Genomic DNA, 23,486 nt, shown 5'->3' with positions numbered 1-23,486 from the left:
CAAGCATTGGAATGCCACCATCGAATCGTAAAAACAGTACATTCGAAGTAAAAATTAAGCAATGCGATGTCCATCCCTACCTTAGACCTGCAGGATGGAGAAAGCTGTGTTTGTGTCTGCCACAGACACACTAAGAAGATGGGTGCATCCCTCAGCACAACAGGCAGCCCTCCAAACAGTTAATGGCTGTGGCTGCTTACACCTCCTCTTCCTTTCTGGGGTACTATATAAGAGGAGAAAGTGGAGGATACAGCATCGGATTAGTTGTAATACCATCAGTCAGCTGGGTAACCCATGAGCTTGAAATCTCGGGGCTATAAACTTAATAAAGCTTCTAACAATGAAAAAGAGGTGATGTTGCCTATAGGATGGTTCTAGGATGCAATAGAGAACGGATAGTGATAATCTGATTGTTCTATTTGAAGAGTTCTATTTGTATCTTACCAACGGAATAGTTATTTACAAATAAACCACTACATATTTTAAGTATTCACTTTTTGTATTTCTTTAGACTATGATGAGGATGAAGATGTTTTTAGTAAAGTCAGTCATGCGGTAGAGAAGACCACTCAGTACAAAGACCAGTCTCCTGTGTCCCCCATTTCATCCTTAAGAAACAATGGCCTTTCTGACTGGAATATCAATTTGGTAAAGTCAGATGATGCAATTCAGCTGCAACAGCAAGTAAAGAAACTCAAACCACCGTTGCAGAAATCACAAAAGCTGATTCAGGATCTACAAAGCCAAACCTCTTCATCATCCCACGGTTCCATCTCCCACATTTACACAGATGAAGATGAAGGCTGGCAATCTGATACTGCTGGAGTTAATCGACCTGCATGCTTAGAACAACTAGCCAAAAGAGTATCCATATTGGAGACTTATTTTCATAATGTGCGGAAAGATGTAGGAACTCAATGTCAACTGAAATCAGTTAAAGGTCCTGGGTAAGTAACAGCATAATAAAGCTATTACAATGCAATTTCTATATGCCCCAAAATAAACGACTATGGTTCATTTGCATACATATGTTAAACAATGTTTGAAATATGCTCATTCTCAGTGCTGCCACTAAGGAGATTACAGGGGTACTCGTATAAGAGGTAAGGAGATCCAGACATCCCATTGGCCCACTTATAGTACTGAACTTTATATAATACACCCAGATGAAGCAAAGACAATAATTAAGATTAACTGATAATAAAATGCCACATCAGCTCTGTGACAGGCATATGATTCTGCAGCAGCTGTGCTTCTATTGCTTTATATATATATATATATATATATATATATATTATATATGTTATTGTCCTGAAGACGAGCCATAAAGGCCCGTACACACACTACGATGTCTTCTTAATGATGATGAACGACCCCATTATAAATCACCTCCTGAACAACCTAGAACGACTTCGTTCAGGGTCGTTTAGGAGGTGAATCTTTTAACATCGTCTACTGTTTATGCTGTGAATGATGGACGACTACCAACGATGCGCGTACCCGTGGGTCGTTAAAGACCATAGCCATCGTCAATGCATGCAGGTCAATTTGGCTATGGTCGTTAACATTGTTTGTTTTTTCAATAGAAAAGGTCCTGCATCGTTTGTGGTCATTTGTCAGCCGTCGTGCACCAGTGATCACCTGCAATGCTGAGGTCGTTCATTTTCACTTCAAGGGTGAAAATGAAAGATGGTAGTTAATGATGGGTCGTTACTGACACTTCTTTGTGTGTGTATGGGCCTTAAGGCTCGAAACGCCGTTGGCAACACAGACGCATAAAGTCTTTCACATTTACTAAGTGCCTGGAGTGACGTTTTTCTTTATTCAAGACTTTATATATATATATATATATATATATATATATATATATATATATATATATATATATATATATATATACAGTATAATGCTGTATACAGTAGTCTGCTTTCTTGATTATACTATGCACAGTGGAGGCACTATACTAGTGTATTTGTCTGGGATTGGTTCAAATTTTCATTTATTGATCTTTATTATAGTTTAAATTTCATACAAAAAAGATAAAACAAGACATGTAATCATGCAAAACATACATTTAAAACAGGTCATCAATTCCTTATGGCAAAACATTTTCTGTATTTATTTCTTTACTGGTTGCAGGATATCTCTCCATTATATTTCCCACACTGTGACCTCAAGGGAAGGGAAAATAGCTTATCGGTAAAGTCATATCTGTGGATTGTTACTTTCTGATCATACTTCATTCATTAGGTACCAGTCCAACAGATTACACTTAAAATATATAAACACTTGAAGTGAAGTAGAAATTGATAGCAATCAATCAGTTTATAAACTCAATTATACAACTCAATATTGAATTCAATTTAATAAACACCCCATAAATATTCACAAAATAAAACATAAATAATAAACATTATTAATAAAACATTAATAAAACCATATACCCCACACTAATTAACACACTCTAATTCAAAAAAATTATATATCTAAGAAAATTCCATCCATACAAACGTTATCTAGAATTATTTCAAGTGCAGTTCTAATGAATATATAAAATACTGTGTGTACTATCTTGTGTATACATTATATCTTTAAATAAACCGTGAATAATGTTATGTACACAAATTGTATCAAAACAATTACATTATTAACAATAACTTTCAGAACGGTGCAATAGATACCTGTATATACAAATAATATAAGTGTACCATATCTATAATATACATAAAATTGAATTAATCTTTATTATATTTTCCTTCTCTCTTCAATTGTAACATACACCAATGACTCCAATATTCCTACTAACCCACTGTGTACCATTGGATCTTTTTGGCCCATTCTAGACAAACTAGAGTTGCACCATCTGTCCCATTTATTAGATACTTAGATAATGCATTTCTAGAGTGCAACATATATTTCTCATGTCTGATCACTTCATTTACAAGTGCTTTCTATTTGGTTATTTCTGGTTGATTAGTCAAAAACCAAGAACGAGCAACCACTACTTTAGCCAATGTACTCAGGCACATAATGTACTGGTTGAGTGTTGTTGAATAGTCTCTCCCCAGCTCTAATCCAAATAGACATATTCTAGGACCAAATTACGTAATACATGGGTCTGTGAATCTGACATCCTGCCATACCCTTTTCCAGAATAAATATACCTTAGGACATTCCCATAATAGGTGCCAGAATCCTGCCTCCCCCTCTCCACAACGTGGACATTGTGTATCTTCTCTTAGGCCTGCTCGATACAACATTACTGGGGTACAATATACCCCATGTAAGATATAAAAGTGTACTTGCTGGTATCTAGTACCGGATGTAGTGTACTTAATGGAACCCAGAATGCATTTCCAATATTCTGTTATAATTTTGCCTAAGTCCACCTTCCATTTTGATATTCGATGGTCCAATACATTTGGGTACTAATTTACATTTATGTTGGTATATATTCCAGACACCTGGCCTCTATTACCCTAATACCCCCTTTCACATCGCAGCTGTAAGCCGGTATATTGACGTTAATTTTAGCATCTTAAAACGGTACCAGCTGCAGTGTGAAAGCTCCCCAGCCAATTTGCCAGTTAGAGAATACCGGCATTTTAAAACATTTCAAAATCAGGATTCTACACGGTTTTGAGATGTTTTTTCTGCAGTCTGAATGGCCCAGAACAGTTTTGAACTACACATGATAATCTGCACAAGGGTAATTGGTTGTCTCCCTGCATGTTGTCACCACCCACAAGCAGGAAGTGCACAACGGAGTTTTATTGCAAAGAAGCCTTTTTTATGGGTGAAACGGGTTGAATGTGAAAGGTACAAAAATGGTATATAAACAGTAATATACTGGTTACAACACGCAATGTGAAAGGGTTTAACTGGCTTTTGACCCGTTTTATGGAACGTTTACAAAAATGGGTTGAAAGCAGGGTTGCAATGTGAAAGCAGTATTATTGTCTTCCACCAAATTAACCCTAGAATGTCTGTGTGTGCATGTACATGTGGTAGGGAATATAGATTGTAAGCTCCACTGGGGCAGGGACTGATGTGAATGTTCAAATATTCTCTGTTAAGCGCTGCGGAATATGTGTGCGCTATATAAGAAACTGTTAATAAATAAATATTACCCTAATTCTGTAATAATAATATTATAGGGGAGGTAGATATTTCTATCATAAGAAATACGAACTGGCCTTGAATTGCATGTCTCAGTTGCAAATATCTAAAATAAAAGTTATTAGAGATAGTAAATTCAATTTGCAGCTGGCTAAATGTTTTAAACTATCCTCTACTATATAATTGTCCCAGAGCAACAATACCTTTTTGGGACCATATGTTATCTGTAGATATCTTTTTTAAACCATAGAGGAGACTCACTTTCCAAACCTGTCCAATTATATAATAATGTGCATACCTCCATACTAATAATGCCTATCGCAATATGGGGGCTATACTATTTCTAGTTGTTCCAGATAAAGGAAATGAAATTGGAAAGTAGCCTGATTTCACCTGTTCACTAAAAAAAAGCTTTCAACGTTGCACCCATGTTATTAGAGACCCATCCATATAGATGTGTTAATTGGGAAGCAATATAATAATTTATTAGGTTAGGTATAGCTAGTCCACCCAACTCTTTTGTTTTATATAAAGTTTTAATTGCTACTCATGCCTGTTTATCTTTCATAAAAAAGATGATGTAATTTTTTCTATAGCTGTAAATACCTTTTTTGGAATGTATATAGGGGAGTTTTGCCAAATATATAAATACTTGGGTTGAATTATCATCTTAAAAATATTGACACGTTCCATAGTGGTTATTGGTAGTTTTTTCCAACAAATGCATTCTCTCTTTAAATGTTTCTGTAATTGTATCTACATTCAATGTTACAAAATCATTGTTAATCCAATGTAACCCATATTCCAAGGTATTTATGGTGTAAAGTCCATTTTAGAGGACATTCAACTTGTTTCTCCTCAGGTATAATACCAGAGAGTATGTTAGATTTATACCAGTTTATGTGCAATCCCAAAAAAGTACCAGATCTATTACGAAAACCAGCATAGCCTTCAAAGAGTTCCCTGCATCTTCCAAAAAGAGCAACATATCGTCAGCATATAGTGCTATCACATCCTCGATCTCCCCTATTTTAATTCCCTTTATCTCGGGAACTGACGGAATATAGCATGCCAACGGTTCCATGACCATAGAGAAAAGAGCAGGGGAGAGTGTGCACCCCTGTCGAGTTCCCCTTCCCAATTTGAATGTTGTAGATACATAACAAATTTATCATGACTCTCGCTTCCAGGGAGGAATTGAATAAATTGGATCCATCTGATAAAGCGAGGTCCAAATGCAAATTTATCCAGCACAGCCCACAGGTAGTTCTGTTTAACCATATCAAAGGCCTTGGCAACATCCAGTGATACGAACAAGGCCTCTGAGTTTGAACTCCAACCCCTCTGCAAATGGTAAAACAGACATTGTAGATTTTGAGTTGTAGACATTAGTGGCATGAATCCATTTTGATCTGGATGAATTTTTGAGTTTATTACTGCATTCTGCCTTGTAGTTATAATCCTGGCTAATATTTTTACATCTGTATTTAACAGAGAGATTGGTCTGTATGAGTCAGGAGAAAGAGGATCCTTTCCATTTGTATATATGCCATAGATTGAAGAATTCTGTTAAATATGGAATAAAAAAATCTCCAAATTTTTATAGATCTAGCTTAGAGAAGTGGCACTTATATTGGATTGAGCAGTGAGTGAGCACTGATAAAAGCTGAGTCTGCCAATCTCAGTCTATAAAAACAGAACAGGTTAGGATATGGAAAGACCAGGTAGGGCTGGAATTATGAAGGAAAAATTTCCCAGTTGCTGAATAGAGATTCTTTCAATTAATAAAACTAAGCATCTATGTGGTATAGCCAGAAAATAACAAAAATAACACTATGGGGTGACAATAGTTATTACTTACAACCTAATTTACACACATTTGGAGTTGACGGCAGGAATGGGTCTCACCCATGGGAAAGTCTTCATGAAAATGCTGGGCATTCCCATGGCTACACAGGCAGGCCAACTTCCATTTGTGGGCAGGCTGACTTCTATTTGCAAAGACAGGATAAATCATTCCATGATTTCAAATGGTAACAAGTCTTTTCCTGTTCTAGAAGCTATGACTGGCTGATTCAGACTCAGGCGCGAGAACTTTCTTTCATCCGTCAAAAAATGCAAGAGGGACGAAGTGTCTGTCATATACTTACTCAACATCTGAATGAATCCATCAAATCATTTGAAGAAATTCTGCGTGCTAATGACATAGACTACTATACAGGGCAAAGTTTCAGAGAACACCTAACTCAAGGGAGCCAACTGGCAGTGAGACTGAACAATAAACTCAACAACAGTAAGTGTGTGCTTTTTAATTGTTAACATTGCTATACATGTCTAATTAGGGGCGCCAATCCCGGGATCGGCGGGATCCCGGGATTTGGCCCCCAAAACAATAGGATTTCAATCCCGGGATTGGAGTTTCCAATCCCGGTATTTTGGGATTAGACTGCACATGCGCAGTCTAATTCCAGGCAGCGTTTGAGCATCTCTCAGACGCTGCCCGGCTTCTCTCATACCCGGCGTGCGACCTGCGCAGCGTGACGAGGTCAGAGGTCACGCTGCGCAGGGCGCAGCCCCCCTCAGCCGTCCACCCAGCCAGCCTCTCCGGCTCCCGGACACCCAGCCACCCCGCCTACCAACCCGGCGACAACCCAGCCAGCAGCCCTCCCTCCCGCCCACTCAGCATACCTGGCTCCCGGCCACCCAATCAGCCCGGCCGCCCACTCAGCAACCTCCGCAAATGTAAGTAAATAGTGGGCGGCCAGGGCGTTTTGTATTCTTAGGGATGCCAATCCCGGGAATCCCGGGATTGAGCATTTTTCAATCCCGGGATTGAAAAAATGCCCCGGGATTGGCATCCCTATGTCTGATCCATGAAGAGAAGGGACTATGGTTTGAAAAGTGGTGTCGATCTCCAAGGTCTTTTATATGCATCAAACTATATAGCGGTTTATTTTTAAAATATTTCAGCCAAGCTATGAAAAATTACTTAATATATATTAATCAATATATTTCACAGTGCCAGAGTCTTTGCGATTTAATGTGTAGTGCCATCTTCTGAAAATATTGATGACACCGCATTTAGAAGGGTATAGGAGGGGCACACTGTGTTTCTATTATGGGTTCAAGGGGCAATGTAGAACAGACACAATCAAATCAACATTGGTAAAGAGTCACCTGGACCCCAAACAGAACACCCTCAACCAGAGAAGCATTTAAAAAACTAAAGGGTTCTCAAGATGCGGCTTTTGCACAGCCTGTAAGAAGACAAAACCCAACGGCATAGGAATCATAAAAGAAGTAACATCAACTTCAAACAAGAAAACACACAAAATTAGAGACCGCATAACATGCCACACCGAGGGAGTGGTCTATAAAAAGGCAAACCACAGCATTCCTTCACACTACGGAGAGAAGCACAACAACGACCCAAGGTCATTAAAATTCACCGGTCTCAAAAAAGTCGCAATCGATTGGAGGGGGGGGAATCAGGACGCAGCCCTAATCAAGGAAGAAACCAGAGTCATTTACAATATGGGGACCTTGACACCGAAAGGCCTGAACGTGGACTTTGATATAACAGCTTTCCTATGAAACAATATGCAGCACAAACATCTGAAACCCTTCCCCCCCCCCCCCCCGGGAGCACCACCACCCCAGAAAAAGAGAAAGGAAGGAAGAAAAAAGAGAGGAGAGACAACACACACATGAAAAAAGGAAAAAGAAGAACCAAGAAATAAAGGACTCCCCCCCCCCTCCCCTCCCCGCCTCAAGAAGCTACGAATCCGTCCGCAGTTTTATTTCTAAGGAGAATCATATAGTAATCATGTAACACCACCTATAGATAAATAACACCCAGATATCAGTCTCAAAAGAGAATAGTAGTTATTATCTTTAATTTATGTATTAATATATTTTTTAATACTTACATTGTGTACAATTTACCCATGCATAAACCACTGCGCTTTTACCTACCACATCAATATCATCACTAGTACTATACATCCAAACCGTAAATAATGATTCATATCTATTAGCTTGGAGTGGACTAACAAATATGCAAATATAAAACCACTACAGCAGCCAATATTTCAAACAAACAAACAATACTTTTCATTGCAAGTTTTTAATATAAAAATACCCCTACTGTGTCAATGTCCACTGTCTTTAATGTTTCAAAAGCGAACCAGCAAACTGTAACTCAAAAATAACATGGGGCACGCAGGAGAACTACTGCGCCCAGAACAATGCCTGACGGGGAGCGCATAGGATACAGAACACGCCCACTGAGAACAAGCCTTCAAGTGAAAGCGGCGAATTCTATCTGCAACCCCGCTTGCGTGGATGACGTACAGCTACAGCTGAGAACAGGTACCAGAAGCCGGCTCATTAAGGGCGGAAGTGACGTCGCGCCTGAGCACAATCAAACAGGCTGATACGACGCTCCGGCATCCCAGAGAGCAGACAAGGAAGGGCAGAAGTGACGCGATTCAAGTCACACACACACACCCCCCAGAGAGCCAATCAAATCCCGGAATGCACGGAGATCAGCACACCAGCTACCAATGAAACAAGAGACTTTCCGACGCCCACTAAGGGGCGTTCCCGAACCGATTAAGGAGCGTGCAAACGTACTTAAACTCCATACTGCAGGGGACAAAACTACACCCAACATCCTGAAGAAGCCTACCGGCGAAACTAGTCGATGTAAGTGAAGTTCCCACCTCAGCCGTTTGCGCAACACGGCAGTGACGGGTAAGTCTGCCGGCAGACCCCCTGCACCTTGGAATAAGGTATACCTAGAAAACTTTCCATAAACAAGGACCATACACAGTTTTTGCTGGACACGACCGGTACTGGACTTTAAATGTTTGTCCTGTGACCCCCAATCCGTTCTGTGTATGTGTACTGGTACTAGATAAACAATTGTTTTTACTATATTAATAACACCATTAAGTTTTACACATTTTTTATATATATATTCTTAACAATCATAGCATAAATTGAACCATTTTTTCTTTTAAAACTCTGTCAAAATTTATAAATAAAAACTTTTTTATTTCACATATACTGTATCTGAATTATTAATATTTTAGATGTGTGGTAATTAAGCGCAGGGTGTACACCCCCATCTCCTCTGTACAATACTTGGTTACTTGTAGTGTACCCCCACACCCCGCAGCTATTGCCTTCACACGTGGAATGTGGCGCTGTTTTCTCCCCTCTACCAACCCCATTAGTATTCCCCCCATACCCATTGGCCCATGTATACTGTACATGCTGCAAACATTATACTGTAGATACAATACTGCTCCAAAGAGTCGTCCACCTATCTATATATCTATTTTTTGTTGTATTATAAATCTTGTTACACATGCCAGTAAAAGTAATTTTTCTTTATCTTCTTATTTTCTAGAAGGATGCCCTAAGGTTAATGAGATAACCGGATATGAGTTGCAGGCAAATAGGTAATTATCAAATTAAAATTCTTGATTTCACCTGACTTTAATTGCCTTTTGAGATAAATTTACAATAATATTAAGTGGAGCAAGGTTAATTATTTGGTCTTCATTGTAAAATATATACAGAAATAGCATTAATAAGGCTTATTTACAGAATATCTTGTTTAAATTGCTTTAACCACTTAACTGGCAAATGTTTTTTCCCCAAAATGTTTGATTTTTTAAAATTTTAACCCCTTCCTGTTTTTGCCTTCCTGACAGAGCCCTTTTTTTCAAATCTGACATGTATCACTTAAGTGGGGATAACTTTTTTTTGCTTTTACTTATCCCAGTGATTTTGAGATTATTTTCTCGTGACACATTGTACTTCAAATTAGTGGTAAATTTGGGTCGATACAGTCTGTGTTTTTTTGTGAAAAATACCAAAATGTCGTAAAAAAATGGAAAATTTAGCAATTTGCAAAATGTAAAATTTTCTGCTTGTGAGACAAATAATCATACCACTCAAAATAGTTAATAACTAACATAGACCATATGTCTACTTTATGTTTCCATCATTATTTCAACTTCCTTTTAATTTTTTTGGACACTAGGAGGCTTACAATATGAATAGCAAATTTTCAAGAAAATTTCAAACACTGATTTTTTTAGGGACCAGTTCAGTTCTGATGTGACTTTGAGGGACTTGTATGTAAGACACCCCCATAAATGATGCCATTTCAAAAACTGCACCCCTCACAGTATTCAAAACAGCATTTTGGAAGTTTGTTAACCCTTTAGGTGTTTCACAGGAATTAAAACAAAGTGTAGGTGAAATTTCAAAATTTCATTTTTTTTGCAGATTTGCAATTTAATACATTTTTCTAAGGAACACAGTAGATTTTACTAGAGAAATGTGACTAAAAATTGATTCCCCCAATTCTTTTGTTTTCATAAATATCCTATATGTGGCCCTAGTGTGCACGTTGACCAAACCACAGGCTTCATAATAGAAGGAGCACCTACTTGATTTTGGAGCCTCCTTTTTATGAGATTATTTTTTAGGCACCATGTAGGTTTCTAGGCACCATAAGATGCTAAAAGTTAGGAACCCCCCCACAAGTGACCCCATTTTGCAAACTACACCCCTCAGGGAATTCATCTAGGGGTATAGTGTACATTTCAAACCCCCAGGGGTTTCACCAATTGTGGTACAACTGGGCAGTGAAAATGGAAAATTAATTTTTTTACACAAAAATGCAGTTCTGGCTCCAAATTTTTCATTTTCACAAGGAATGAAGGAGACAAAGCACCCCAAAATCTGTGCCCCAATTTCTCCCGAGTACGGCAATGCCTCACATGTGACCAAAAAATACCATTTGGGTGCATGGCAGGACTCAGAAGGGAAGGAGTGATTTTTGGATTTTGCAGCTCAGATTCTGGTGGAATTTTGGTGGGTGCTATGTCGCATTAGCAAGACCCCCGAAGCACCAATACAGTGGAACCCCCCCACAAGTGACCCCATTTTGCAAACTACACCCCTCAGGGAATTCAACTAGTGGTATAGTGTACATTTCAAACCCCCAGGGGTTTCACCAATTTTGATACAACTGGGCTGTGCAAATGAAAAATTACATTTTTTACACAAAAATGCAGTTCTGGCTCAAAATTTTTCATTTTCACAAGGAATGAAGGAGACAAAGCACCCCAAAATCTGTGCCCCAATTTCTCCCGAGTACGGCAATGCCTCACATGTGACCAAAAAATACCAGTTGGGTGCATGGCAGGACTCAGAAGGGAAGGAGTGATTTTTGGATTTTGCAGCTCAGATTCTGGTGGAATTTTGGTGGGTGCTATGTCGCATTAGCAAGACCCCCGAAGCACCAATACAGTGGAACCCCCCCACAAGTGACCCCATTTTGCAAACTACACCCCTCAGGGAATTCAACTAGGGGGATAGTGTACATTTCAAACCCCCAGGGGTTTCACCAATTGTGGTACAACTGGGCAGTGAAAATGAAAAATTACATTTTTTTACACAAAAATGCAGTTCTGGCTCAAAATTTTTCATTTTCATAAGGTATGAAGGAGACAAAGCACCCCAAAATCTGTGCCCCAATTTCTCCCGAGTATGGCAATGCCTCACATGTGACCAAAAAATACCAGTTGGGTGCATGGCAGGACTCAGAAGGGAAGGAGTGATTTTTGGATTTTGCAGCTCAGATTCTGGTGGAATGTTGGTGGGTGCTATGTTGCATTAGCAAGACCCCCGAAGCACCAATACAGTGGAACCCCCCCACAAGTGACCCCATTTTGCAAACTACACCCCTCAGGGAATTCATCTAGGGGTATAGTGTACATTTCAAACCCCCAGGGGTTTCACCAATTTTGATACAACTGGGCTGTGCAAATGAAAAATTACATTTTTTTACACAAAAATGCAGTTCTGGCTCAAAATTTTTCATTTTACAAGGAATGAAGGAGACAAAGCACCCCAAAATCTGTGCCCCAATTTCTCCCGAGTATGGCAATGCCTCACATGTGACCAAAAAATACCAGTTGGGTGCATGGCAGGACTCAGAAGGGAAGGAGTGATTTTTGGATTTTGCAGCTCAGATTCTGGTGGAATTTTGGTGGGTGCTATGTCGCATTAGCAAGACCCCCGAAGCACCAATACAGTGGAAGCCCCCCACAAGTGACCCCATTTTGCAAACTACACCCCTCTGGGAATTCATCTAGGGGTATAATGTACATTTCAAACCCCCAGGGGTTTCACCAATTGTGGTACAACTGGGCAGTGAAAATGAAAAATTACATTTTTTTACACAAAAATGCAGTTCTGGCTCAAAAATTTTTATTTTCACAAGGAATGAAGGAGACAAAGCACCCCAAAATCTGTGCCCCAATTTCTCCCGAGTACGGAAATGCCTCACATGTGACCAAAAAATACCATTTGGGTGCATGGCAGGACTCAGAAGGGAAGGAGTGATTTTTGGATTTTGCAGCTCAGATTCTGGTGGAATGTTGGTGGGTGCTATGTTGCATTAGCAAGACCCCCGAAGCACCAATACAGTGGAACCCCCCCACAAGTGACCCCATTTTGCAAACTACACCCCTCAGGGAATTCATCTAGGGGTATAGTGTACATTTCAAACCCCCAGGGGTTTCACCAATTTTGATACAACTGGGCTGTGCAAATGAAAAATTACATTTTTTACACAAAAATGCAGTTCTGGCTCAAAATTTTTCATTTTCACAAGGTATGAAGGAGACAAAGCACCCCAAAATCTGTGCCCCAATTTCTCCCGAGTACGGCAATGCCTCACATGTGACCAAAAAATACCAGTTGGGTGCATGGCAGGACTCAGAAGGGAAGGAGTGATTTTTGGATTTTGCAGCTCAGATTCTGGTGGAATTTTGGTGGGTGCTATGTCGCATTAGCAAGACCCCCGAAGCACCAATACAGTGGAACCCCCCCACAAGTGACCCCATTTTGCAAACTACACCCCTCAGGGAATTCATCTAGGGGTATAGTGTACATTTCAAACCCCCAGGGGTTTCACCAATTTTGATACAACTGGGCAGTGAAAATGAAAAATTACATTTTTTTTACATAAAAATGCAGTTCTGGCTCAAAATTTTTCATTTTCAGAAGGTATGAAGGAGAAAAAGCACCCCAAAATCTGTGCCCCAATTTCTCCCGAGTACGGCAATGCCTCACATGTGACCAAAAAATACCAGTTGGGTGCATGGCAGGACTCAGAAGGGAAGGAGTGATTTTTGGATTTTGCGGCTCAGATTCTGGTGGAATGAATGGTGGGTGCTATGTGGCATTAGCAAGACCCCCGAAGCACGGTGAAATTATGAACCTAATAATCCATAGATGTGTGGTATATTTTAAAACTCTCCTTTATACATAGGCCGGGTTTGTCGGGGCAAGTGTCACACTGGAAAATAGTTTGCTTTCTTATTCCCTTTTTATAGCAAACTTTGCACCTTTTTTGTGTCCTGCCCTTTTTTCCAGTGGAGGGGATTTCATCAGGAAAATGCTGCCCTGGTACAATACGGGGGCCAGTACTAGAAGTACTGGGGCCCTCTGCCTGCTGGTTCCCAAATATTAGGCCCTTTATGACTTCATCTTGAAAGTGCATAAATGTCCCCCTCTGGCTGGTAGAACGGAATAGCACGTAAGCGTTATACAGTGCCATCTGGATGATATACACGGCCAGCTTCTTGTACCAGATTTTTGTTTTCCGCAGGGCACCGTACGGCTTCAGTACCTGATCTGAAAGATCCACTCCGCCCATGTACCTATTGTAATCCAGGATACAATTAGGTTTTGAGGTGTGGGTACTGGTACCTCGTACAGGGACGGAGGTGGTACTGTCTCCATGAATTGTTGTCAGTATAAGGACATCCCTCTTGTCCTTATATTTGACCAACAACATATTTTCGGTGCATATTCCCCTGCTTTCACCCCTTCTCATTACTTGGGCAATGTGCGTTTTTGGGAGGCCTCTTTGGTTCTTGCGCACAGTACCGCAAGCTGCTGTACCTCTTGAACCAAGGGCCTTAAACAGGGGGATGCTGGTGTAAAAGTTATCCACATAGAGGTGATAACCTTTATCCAGGAAGGGGTGCACTAAATCCCAGACAATTTTTCCACTAACACCTACGAGGGAGGGGGGGCATTCTGGCGGTTCAATTCTTGAATCCTTCCCTTCATATACCCTAAACCTGTGGGTGTACCCTGAGGTGCTTTCACACAGCTTATACATTTTTATGCCATACCTTGCCCTCTTACTGGGAAGGTACTGGCGGAATTTAACCCTTCCTTTAAAATGTATAAGGGACTCGTCTATGCAAATGAATTTATCTGGGATGTACATCTCTTCAAATTTGGCACTGAAGTGATCAATGACCGGCCTGACTTTGAATAGCCGGTCAAAGGTGAGATCATCTCTGGGTGGGCACTGTGCATTATCGTTGTAATGCAAAAATTTAAGGATTAACTCAAAACGAGTCCAGGTCATGGCCATACGGTAAAGTGGGGTGCTGTACAGAACATCTGTACTCCAATATTGCCTAATTTCTGGCTTTTTTACTATGCCCATATGAAACACCAGACCCCAAAACGTCATCATCTCTACTGCATCTACAGGGGTCCACCTAGCAATTGATGACGTGGGGTTTTGAGCAATAAACTGCTGGGCATATAAATTAGTTTGGTCCACCATTAAATTTATAAAATCATCAGAGAAAAATAATTTGAAAAAGTCAATTTCTCTGAGACCTGTGGAATCAAATTGGATTCCTGGAATGGCCAAAAACTCAGGAACCTGGGGCTCAAAATTGTCTGGTGGTGGGGTCCATACGAGATCAATTATTGGGGGGGGGGGTCTCAGCTGCTCTACGGGGGCGTCTTTGAGGGGGTCCCTCATCACTAGAGGAGGAAGAGGAGCTTAAGATGAATCCTTCAAATTCCCCGCTTGCCTCACTGGCTGTGTCAGAGTCAGAGGCAAGCATGGCATATGCCTCCTCCGCTGAATACATTCTTCTGGATGACTGGGATGACATTTGGGATGACATTTGGGATGCCATTTTTTTTTTTGTGTTTCTGGAAGTGAAATGTTTCAACACGTGTATGGTGTAGGGGGGGTACAAACTTTATTTCAATGTAGTATGTAGTGTGTAGTGTGTATGTAGTGCAGAAAAAAAAAAAAAAAAAAGGTCCTGCGCCAAAAATTGAGCACAGATGTTGGTCAGTAACGTCCGTCACTGAACAGCGCTCAAAGGCAACAGGAATTTGATCAAAAAAATTTGATCAAAAAAAATTAAAAAAAGACCCCACAGCACCCTCAAAAAAAAAAAAAAAGGTGATCAGTGATGCGACACTGATTACCAGTGAGGGGCAGCAGGTGCATAACCTTTGGTGCAACTGACAGTGCAACTGGCAGGTATATATTACGTTATTCGCCGGTGACACAGAAAATGCTGTAATTGGCTGTTCACACTGAACAGCCAATCACAGCGATCGCCGACGGGGGGGGCGGCATCGCAGCCCCCCCTGGGCATGCAGGTACATGTCTGCTGTCAGGGACAGCAGACATGTTTAAACTGTCACCGCGTCTATAGACGCGGTGACAGTTTAAAGCCATGACGTACATTTACGCCATGTGTCGGGAAGTACATCCCGGCCATGACGTAAATGTACGTCAAATGTCGGGAAGGGGTTAAAATTAGGTAAATCATAGCTATTTAATCCTGATTCAATATAGATATTTTAACAAAAAGGCCAAATCAAGTCTAAATTGCTATTACTTGCATAAAGTCGTATGTAGTATTACCAACCTTGTGCGGTACATCCCACCACTTTCTGCACCTATACTAATTGCATATGTATGCATATGCGATCAGTATGCAAAAGGCTAGATCACCTGATAAGAGCAGCCCTTTGCGATGGCCACCAGTCCCTGGACTTCAGAAAGGCGTGCTGGCTGTGGGGGGTGATAGGAGGGATCTAGTCATATCCCTTTGATCGCACCCTTCCGGAAAGTAGAGAAACGGCTTTAATAAGGTAATGCCAGTTTTTGCTTCTAGTTGCTTCTCTAGGGTCACTGGCATTCTACCTCTGTCATCTGCGACATTGATACATAGGAGTAAATTTACTAAAGCTTCTGAAATGAAAAAAGGTGATGTTGCTCATAGGAATCAATCAGATTCAGTCTATCATTTTCTACTATGCAATAGAGAAATGATAGACAGAATTTGATTGGTTGCTATGGGCAACATCACCTCTTTTTATTTTTAGAAGCTTTTGCAAATTGACTACCTAGGGTGGGATTAAGAGTACAATATACTCCTTGGAGGAGATTTCCTCTTTGGGTTAGTTAATATCATATACTGTAAACAAGACAATTTGGAATTAAAACCAGCACTAGTAACCTTGACCCAAATACTTTAAGTTAGATGATGATTTTTGAATAATATCCATCAACAGGTTCCTTCAGAGTCCCTGAACAGGCATCTAAGAATTCTGACATTATTTCCTTAATACAATACTGCGCACCACATCTACCAATAGTATCAAAGTTTGTAGTGCTTGTTATGATCTGAGGGAAGTATACCTTGCACCTCTTAAAGCAATGGGATTTGTAATGGTGTCCTTTGGGTACTGCCGTTAGAGATCTTTTCTAGCGGTCCATGATCTTCCAGTAAAGAAGCATAACTGCAATTCTTTTCAACACAGTACAGTGTTCTTTTTCCTTATGTGAATTTTTATAAACTTGGTTTTCCCATCTCACATTTTCCCTTTTCTTCTCAACTCAATGATTGCATAAGTAGTTAATGGTGTTGAGGAGGCACGGGTGATTTTTGCCTGGTCAATATGGACCCACAATACCTCATGCCTTCTCTGAGAGTTTTTCTTTGCAGTCACTGGCATCTGTACCTCAAAATGGTGTCACTCATTGTCTCAAGGACCTAGTGTGGACCTTTCCAGTTTGCATCCCAAGGACCTGCCTTATGGAAACCTTTGACCAATACTAGATCTATTAAAAGGGGAATGGATGTCTCGCTTTGTGTAGCCATATTGCTGCATATGGCAATAATAATATTATATGTACCTGTTGAAGGAACACATCTTTGGCAATTGCATTTTTAATGGCATTTCATAGCTAAGACTCAATGGGGAGGAAAAGAATATTTTGTGATCTGTCATTAGCTCAATTGTAGTGATCTCTGTAGTGGTTGCTTCTGTTACTCTAATACCCATAAGTATTGCTGGGAAAGGTTTTTTTTTCAAGAAGAGTCATTCTGTATAGTGCCGTGGCTAATCTGGTTTTAATGATTTGTTTCATGCTATCTACTACCCCTGCTGAAGTGAAAATAAAGAACATGACACTGCTTCTTTATGCCAAATTCACAAAGTTCACAGTGGCCCTTATTCTAGTTAATTCGGTCGGATGCGTATATTTGGACAGGAACCAAGTGTTCTTAGCCCCACCTTCCATACGGATCGCTCACACCGTCCGAATGCGGTAAGATGCCGACCGAACGGACCGCGAGTGGATTTTTCATGTGAACACCTCCTCCATCTGTGGGAACCTCCCCCATCATTCGATGGTCGCCGACCATCGAATGCTGGACCGAGTGGTCAGGCAGCACGAGTGCTCCAGACCACTCTGGCATTTCTCCGTGCAAAAGCAGGGATATGGGCGGGCAGCTGCCATCTGGCTATGTCATATGTCCGCCCCCCACACGTGCGTCATGGCCGGATTACCATACGTACGCCCAGCATTTTCATGGGAACGCCCATGAAACACGTGGCATACGCATATGGTAATAAGCCCAAACACCCCTTCACCCCCCGCTCCACCCCCTGTTCGGATTGTTCTGACCGATTGTTTTCTGTACAGAATTCATGCCGTATTCGTACTTGTGCGGCGTTCGCACATGCTCAGATACGCCTCTGTACATGCGCAAACACCAACCATCGGCCATCCGTCCGCATTCGGAGCCATCCGACTCAACCAGAATAAGGCCCAAAGTGCTTTCATGGCCTTGCCAGGAAAATGGGTCCAAAGATTAGGCCACCTGAAAAGTTTCAGCATCTGGATCATGAAAGATCCATTGCTGCCATTTTTGGTGCTTCATCTGCTGCATTGTTACACAAGATCAGGAGATCATTTGCTTTTTGATGTGCAGAAACTTTGATAATTGCAGCCTAAATCGGGGTGTAACTTTTCCCAACATTCTCTTAAAACTGCAAACATACTGCAAAAGTATTTTCTGGCTGTCCACAAATCTATTGGCAGAGTGTCTATAAGTACGTGCAGTGTGGTTGTCAGACCTCACACTTAGAAGATATAACCAAATGAAGGGTTTATTCAAGTGGCAGGCTTGTAGGTTACAACAGTACTTTAGTAGTTAACTTCAAGCGGTAATACAAACTGGTACATTGGGAACGACAGTCTCTGGTTGTTACTTAGCTGTAGCGTTTTGGCGCGTGCAGGGTCAATGACAGTTTGCTGGTTTACGCTGCGGTATCTCTCCCAGTCTCGCTGCTGCCAATGATGACTGATCTCCCTGTGCAAAAGGTCACGCTGGTAACGGGATTACAGCGGGGACTTGCTCCTATGCGCTCCGGTGCACGTGGAGCTACAAACAGCATGGACGGAGTCACATACGCTCTGAGGCACACACTACGCGGGGACTTCCTCACAGGAAAGGAAACGCTGCCAGCAGGGTCAGGGGTCTCTGCCCTGCTATTCGCTTAAGCGAGCTGTCACTCAGGGTGACGCCTAGCTGCGTTGGCTGCAAGGGGACAAGGCAGACTGTAAGCCTTACACTAAACAGTGTATGGAGACAGGCGCTGAGCGCTGCAATCTAACACTCCCCCTCGCTCAAGGCTGTCTTCGGCTACATAAAAGAACTTAATACAATTCTCTGTCCTTTTGTGATACCTGTAACCGAAAATGTGGTTAGAGAGAAAAGACATTCAGAACATCAGAACTTCAAATCAACATTTTGAACTTAGACAAGTCCACAGTCCTTCACGAACTTAATAAGCAAGTTTGTCGACAGTCCTTTAGTAAGCATGTCAGCGACATTCTGTTCACTTGCAATGTATTCAACATCGATGGACTTGTTCTCCACTAGTTCTCTGATGAAGTGGTGTCTTATCGCGATGTGCTTCGACCTTCCATGGTGCTTGGTAGTACAGGAAAGATCTATTGCTCCCCTGTTGTCACATGCGATACTGATAGTCTCTTCTTCATAAAGTAGACCTAACTCACACAAAGTCTCTTTGATCCAGAGTGCTTCTTTTGATGTCTCTGTAAGAGCCATGTATTCGGCCTCAGTTGTTGAGAGAGCAACTGTTGGTTGTTTTCTACTCGCCCAACTAACTGCTGCTCCGGCCAGTGTGAACAGGTAACCGGTGTGGGAACGACGATCATCTTCATCTGCTCCCCAGTCGGCATCGCAGAAGACTTTCAAATTTGAATTGCTTGTCTTGGCGAATTTTAACTTCAAAGAACTTGTACCTTTTAGGTATCTCAGAATCCTCTTCACCGCAATCCAGTGTTGTCTTCCAGGATTTATTGCAAATTGGCTCACCCGACTGACTGCATGAGTGATGTCTGGACGGGTTCCAATACTTGCATACATAAGACTTCCAACCACGTTCTTGTAAGGAACATCTTGCATTTCCTCTGCTTCTTCTTGTGTGGTTGGTGACATACCTTTTGTAATCTTGATGCTTTTGTCAATTGGTGTATTCACTGACTTGGAGTCTGCCATCCCATACTTCAAGATTGTTGCCTCGATGTACATTTGTTGGTCGACTGTGACTGTTCCCTTTTGCAAGTTTTGAACAATTCTCATGCCCAACAGATGATTGGCTGGACCTAAGTCTTTCAACTTGAATCTCTGTTTCAGTTGATCTCTTACACTTGTGATGTGATCTTCGTGACCTGCTATAAGTATATCATCCACATAGACTGCTATGATGAACAACTTTTCTCCCAGAGTTTTGTGATAAAGGCAGTGGTCAGTCTCTGATCTAATAAAATTCATTTCAAGTAGTACTGTGTCCAATTTTATGTACCAGCAACGACCACTCTGCTTTAGGCCATATATGGATTTCTTCAGAAGACACACTTTCTCTGTCTGAAGTTCATTCTCATCATAATGATCTGGTGATTCCATATAGATTTCTTCAAGTAGCTCTCCATTTAGGAACGCTGAGTCGAAGTCTAGTTGGTATAGCAGTAAGTCTTGTAAGGTGGCGACTGCAATTACTAACCTGAGAGTGTTATACCTCGCAACGGGTGAGTATATCTCCCCATAGTCAATTCCGGATCTCTGTGTGTATCCCTTAGCAACAAGACGGGCTTTGTAACGGGCAACTTCTCCGTCTGAATTTAACTTCTTGCAGAAGACCCACTTGTTCTTGACTGTCTTGCGGTTGCTTGGCCTATCTACTATGGTCCAAGTATCGTTCTCTCTCAGTGCTGATAGCTCTGTGTCTATTGCAGATTTCCATTTCGCCCAATCACTGCACGCTTTCGCTTCTTGAATACTCTGAGGTTCACTGAAAGCAATATTCGCATATTCTTCCTCATATCTCCTGGCTGGTATGCCCTTGTTTCTTCTTACAGAAGCTCTATTAGTTGGTTCGCTTCCTTCTTCAGTATTTTCTGTTGCAGGTATGCTCTCTATTTCACATACCTCTACTAGTGCTTGCTTTTCTTGCTCTTTTGCTTTTGTGGGTGATGCTGTTTCTTGAAATATCACATCTCTTGATTTTAGAAGACGTCTGTTCTCTGCATCCCAGAGCCTGTACCCTTTGCTCTCCTCACAATAGCCTAGCAATATGCACTGTCTTGATTTTGGGTCAAGTTTCTTCCTTTTCTCCTTTGGTATATGCGCATAAGCTCTGCTCCCAAAGACGCGGAGGTGACTGATGTCTGGCTTCTTCCCAGACCAGGCCTCTAAGGGGGTTTTTCCCTTCACGGCCACTGTAGGTGTTCTGTTTTTCAGGTATACTGCAGTAGATACAGCTTCTGCCCAAAAACTCTTCTCCAGGCCAGCATCGTTCACCATCGCTCGTGCTCTTTCAACGATTGTTCGGTTCGCCCTTTCACTTACGCCATTCTGTTCAGGCGTGTAGCTGATGCTTTATGCCATGTTTTCTGAGAAAGTCGGTTAGAACTTCATTTTCGTACTCTCCCCCATTGTCGGACCTCAGGACCTTTAGCTTTAGGCCCGTCTGAGTTTCCACTAGGTTCTTGTACTCCACAATTTTCTTGACCACCTCACTTTTCTTCCTTATGAAGTATACGTGTGTCATTCTTGTGGCGTCATCGATGAGAGTCATGAAGTATTTGTAACCACTGGTTGACTCCTCTTCCATTGGTCCGCACACATCTGTGTGCACCAGAGCTAATTGTGTTTCTGCTCTGCCTGCTGACTTGGGAAATGGGTTGCGGGTCTGCTTGCCTTTTATGCAACTCTCGCACACAGGTCTTCCGGTGTCCTTCACTGTGATTCCTGTTGCCATTCCATCAGCTAATTTCTGGACATTATCATATCCTAAGTGTCCCAAACGTCTGTGCCAGAGTTCCATCGACTCATTTTCAGCAGAGGCTGCCAAAGCTACACATTCCTCTGTGTCTAGGACGTATAGTTGGTTGCATCGGGTTGCTGAGGCAATTACAGTCCCTCTTTCATTATGCACCATACACTTGCCCTTTGCAAACTGGACTCTGTAGCCTTTTGCCTCGAGTACGCTGATAGCGATGAGGTTACTTCCCAATTCTGGTACATACAGGACGTCTTGGATATCTGTGACTACTGTCTGTCCCTCAATTCTTAGTCTCACTGTGATTGTCCCAACATTTGAAGCAGTAAGGACCTTTTCACCAATCCCGGTAACTGTTGTGGGGTTACACTGTGTTAAAGAATTGAACCACTCCTTGTTGCAGCTGAAGTGTCTAGAGGCTCCCGAGTCCATGTACCAGAGATCCCTCCTTGGCTTGTCTGTTACATTCAGTGCTGACTCGTTCTTCTTATCATGCCGCTTGTGCATGCCACTAGTGTTCTTCAGCCTGCATTCTGAAGCCTTGTGCCCTACTTTGTGGCACACATAACATTTGAATGTGCATTTCTTGGGTTTCGCACCCTTTGCTACTAAGGCAGAACCCTCAGCTATGGCATCCTTGTGGATTCTCTCTTGGAACTGTAGTAGTTTGGCTCTCACAACTTCAGTTGTAAGCTTGGTTTCATTTGACTCTAGTGCGACAACTAGGAAGTCAAATTCTTCTGTCAAGTTCTGCAGCATTACCATCGCCACTTCTTCCTCATCCACTTTTGCTCCTACACATGCCAATTGCTGAGCTATCGATAGTATCTTATCAATATAATCGTTCATGTCCTTACATGCATTCAGCTTTGTTCCATACAGTGTGCGTCTCAGACTTATCCTTCTCATTAAGCCTTTATTCTCATAAGCACCTTGTAGAGTTGTCCACATGTCCTTAGCGGACTCCTTCCCACAGATAGTAGAATAAACATGCTGCTCCACAGCCAGGCCTATTGTGCCAATGGCCTTGTCTACCTCTTCTGGGTTTGGACTATCTCCTGGGGCTATTGTGATTTTCCATAGCTTCTCCCTCTTAAGCTGCATTTCCATAGCGAACTTCCATGTAGTATAATTCTCTGAGCCTTTGAGCTTTGGAAAGTTCATGCTATGCCCTGTACTGTGCATTCTCGTTAACTCTCCCACAAATGGCAATTTAGAAATAATTCCTTTGTGTTCTTTTATGTACTGCGCTAGCACTTTGTCTTCAGGGGGTTAATCTTCGCGCACGTGACGTGCTGGGCCCATAACCTATTGGCAGAGTGTCTATAAGTACGTGCAGTGTGGTTGTCAGACCTCACACTTAGAAGATATAACCAAATGAAGGGTTTATTCAAGTGGCAGGCTTGTAGGTTACAACAGTACTTTAGTAGTTAACTTCAAGCGGTAATACAAACTGGTACATTGGGAACGACAGTCTCTGGTTGTTACTTAGCTGTAGCGTTTTGGCGCGTGCAGGGTCAATGACAGTTTGCTGGTTTACGCTGCGGTATCTCTCCCAGTCTCGCTGCTGCCAATGATGACTGATCTCCCTGTGCAAAAGGTCACGCTGGTAACGGGATTACAGCGGGGACTTGCTCCTATGCGCTCCGGTGCACGTGGAGCTACAAACAGCATGGACGGAGTCACATACGCTCTGAGGCACACACTACGCGGGGACTTCCTCACAGGAAAGGAAACGCTGCCAGCAGGGTCAGGGGTCTCTGCCCTGCTATTCGCTTAAGCGAGCTGTCACTCAGGGTGACGCCTAGCTGCGTTGGCTGCAAGGGGACAAGGCAGACTGT

General features: G+C 41.8%; 1 protein-coding gene across 6 annotated transcripts in view; it reads left to right on the top strand.

The window, feature by feature from the left end:
* The window catches only part of PDE4DIP (phosphodiesterase 4D interacting protein), a 222,056-nt gene that overhangs the window by 165,807 nt on the left and 32,763 nt on the right, over positions 1–23,486 (top strand). For 5 of the 6 annotated variants that reach the window (XM_083156692.1, XM_083156693.1, XM_083156690.1 and 2 more), the window contains 3 exons: positions 512–947; positions 6,177–6,412; positions 9,536–9,587. In XM_083156692.1, the coding sequence (XP_083012818.1) occupies positions 512–947; positions 6,177–6,412; positions 9,536–9,587 (724 nt within the window). The remainder of the gene's footprint in view (positions 1–511; positions 948–6,176; positions 6,413–9,535; positions 9,588–23,486) is intronic. The other variant, XM_083156689.1, reaches the window with a different exon arrangement.

This window comes from Crinia signifera, chromosome 8 (assembly GCF_055691185.1).
Source record: "Crinia signifera chromosome 8, ASM5569118v1, whole genome shotgun sequence".
In the NCBI taxonomy this organism is placed as follows: Eukaryota; Metazoa; Chordata; class Amphibia; order Anura; family Myobatrachidae; genus Crinia; species Crinia signifera.
The sequence above is the reverse complement of the archived record's forward strand: the minus strand, read 5'-3'. Positions and strand labels throughout refer to the sequence as shown.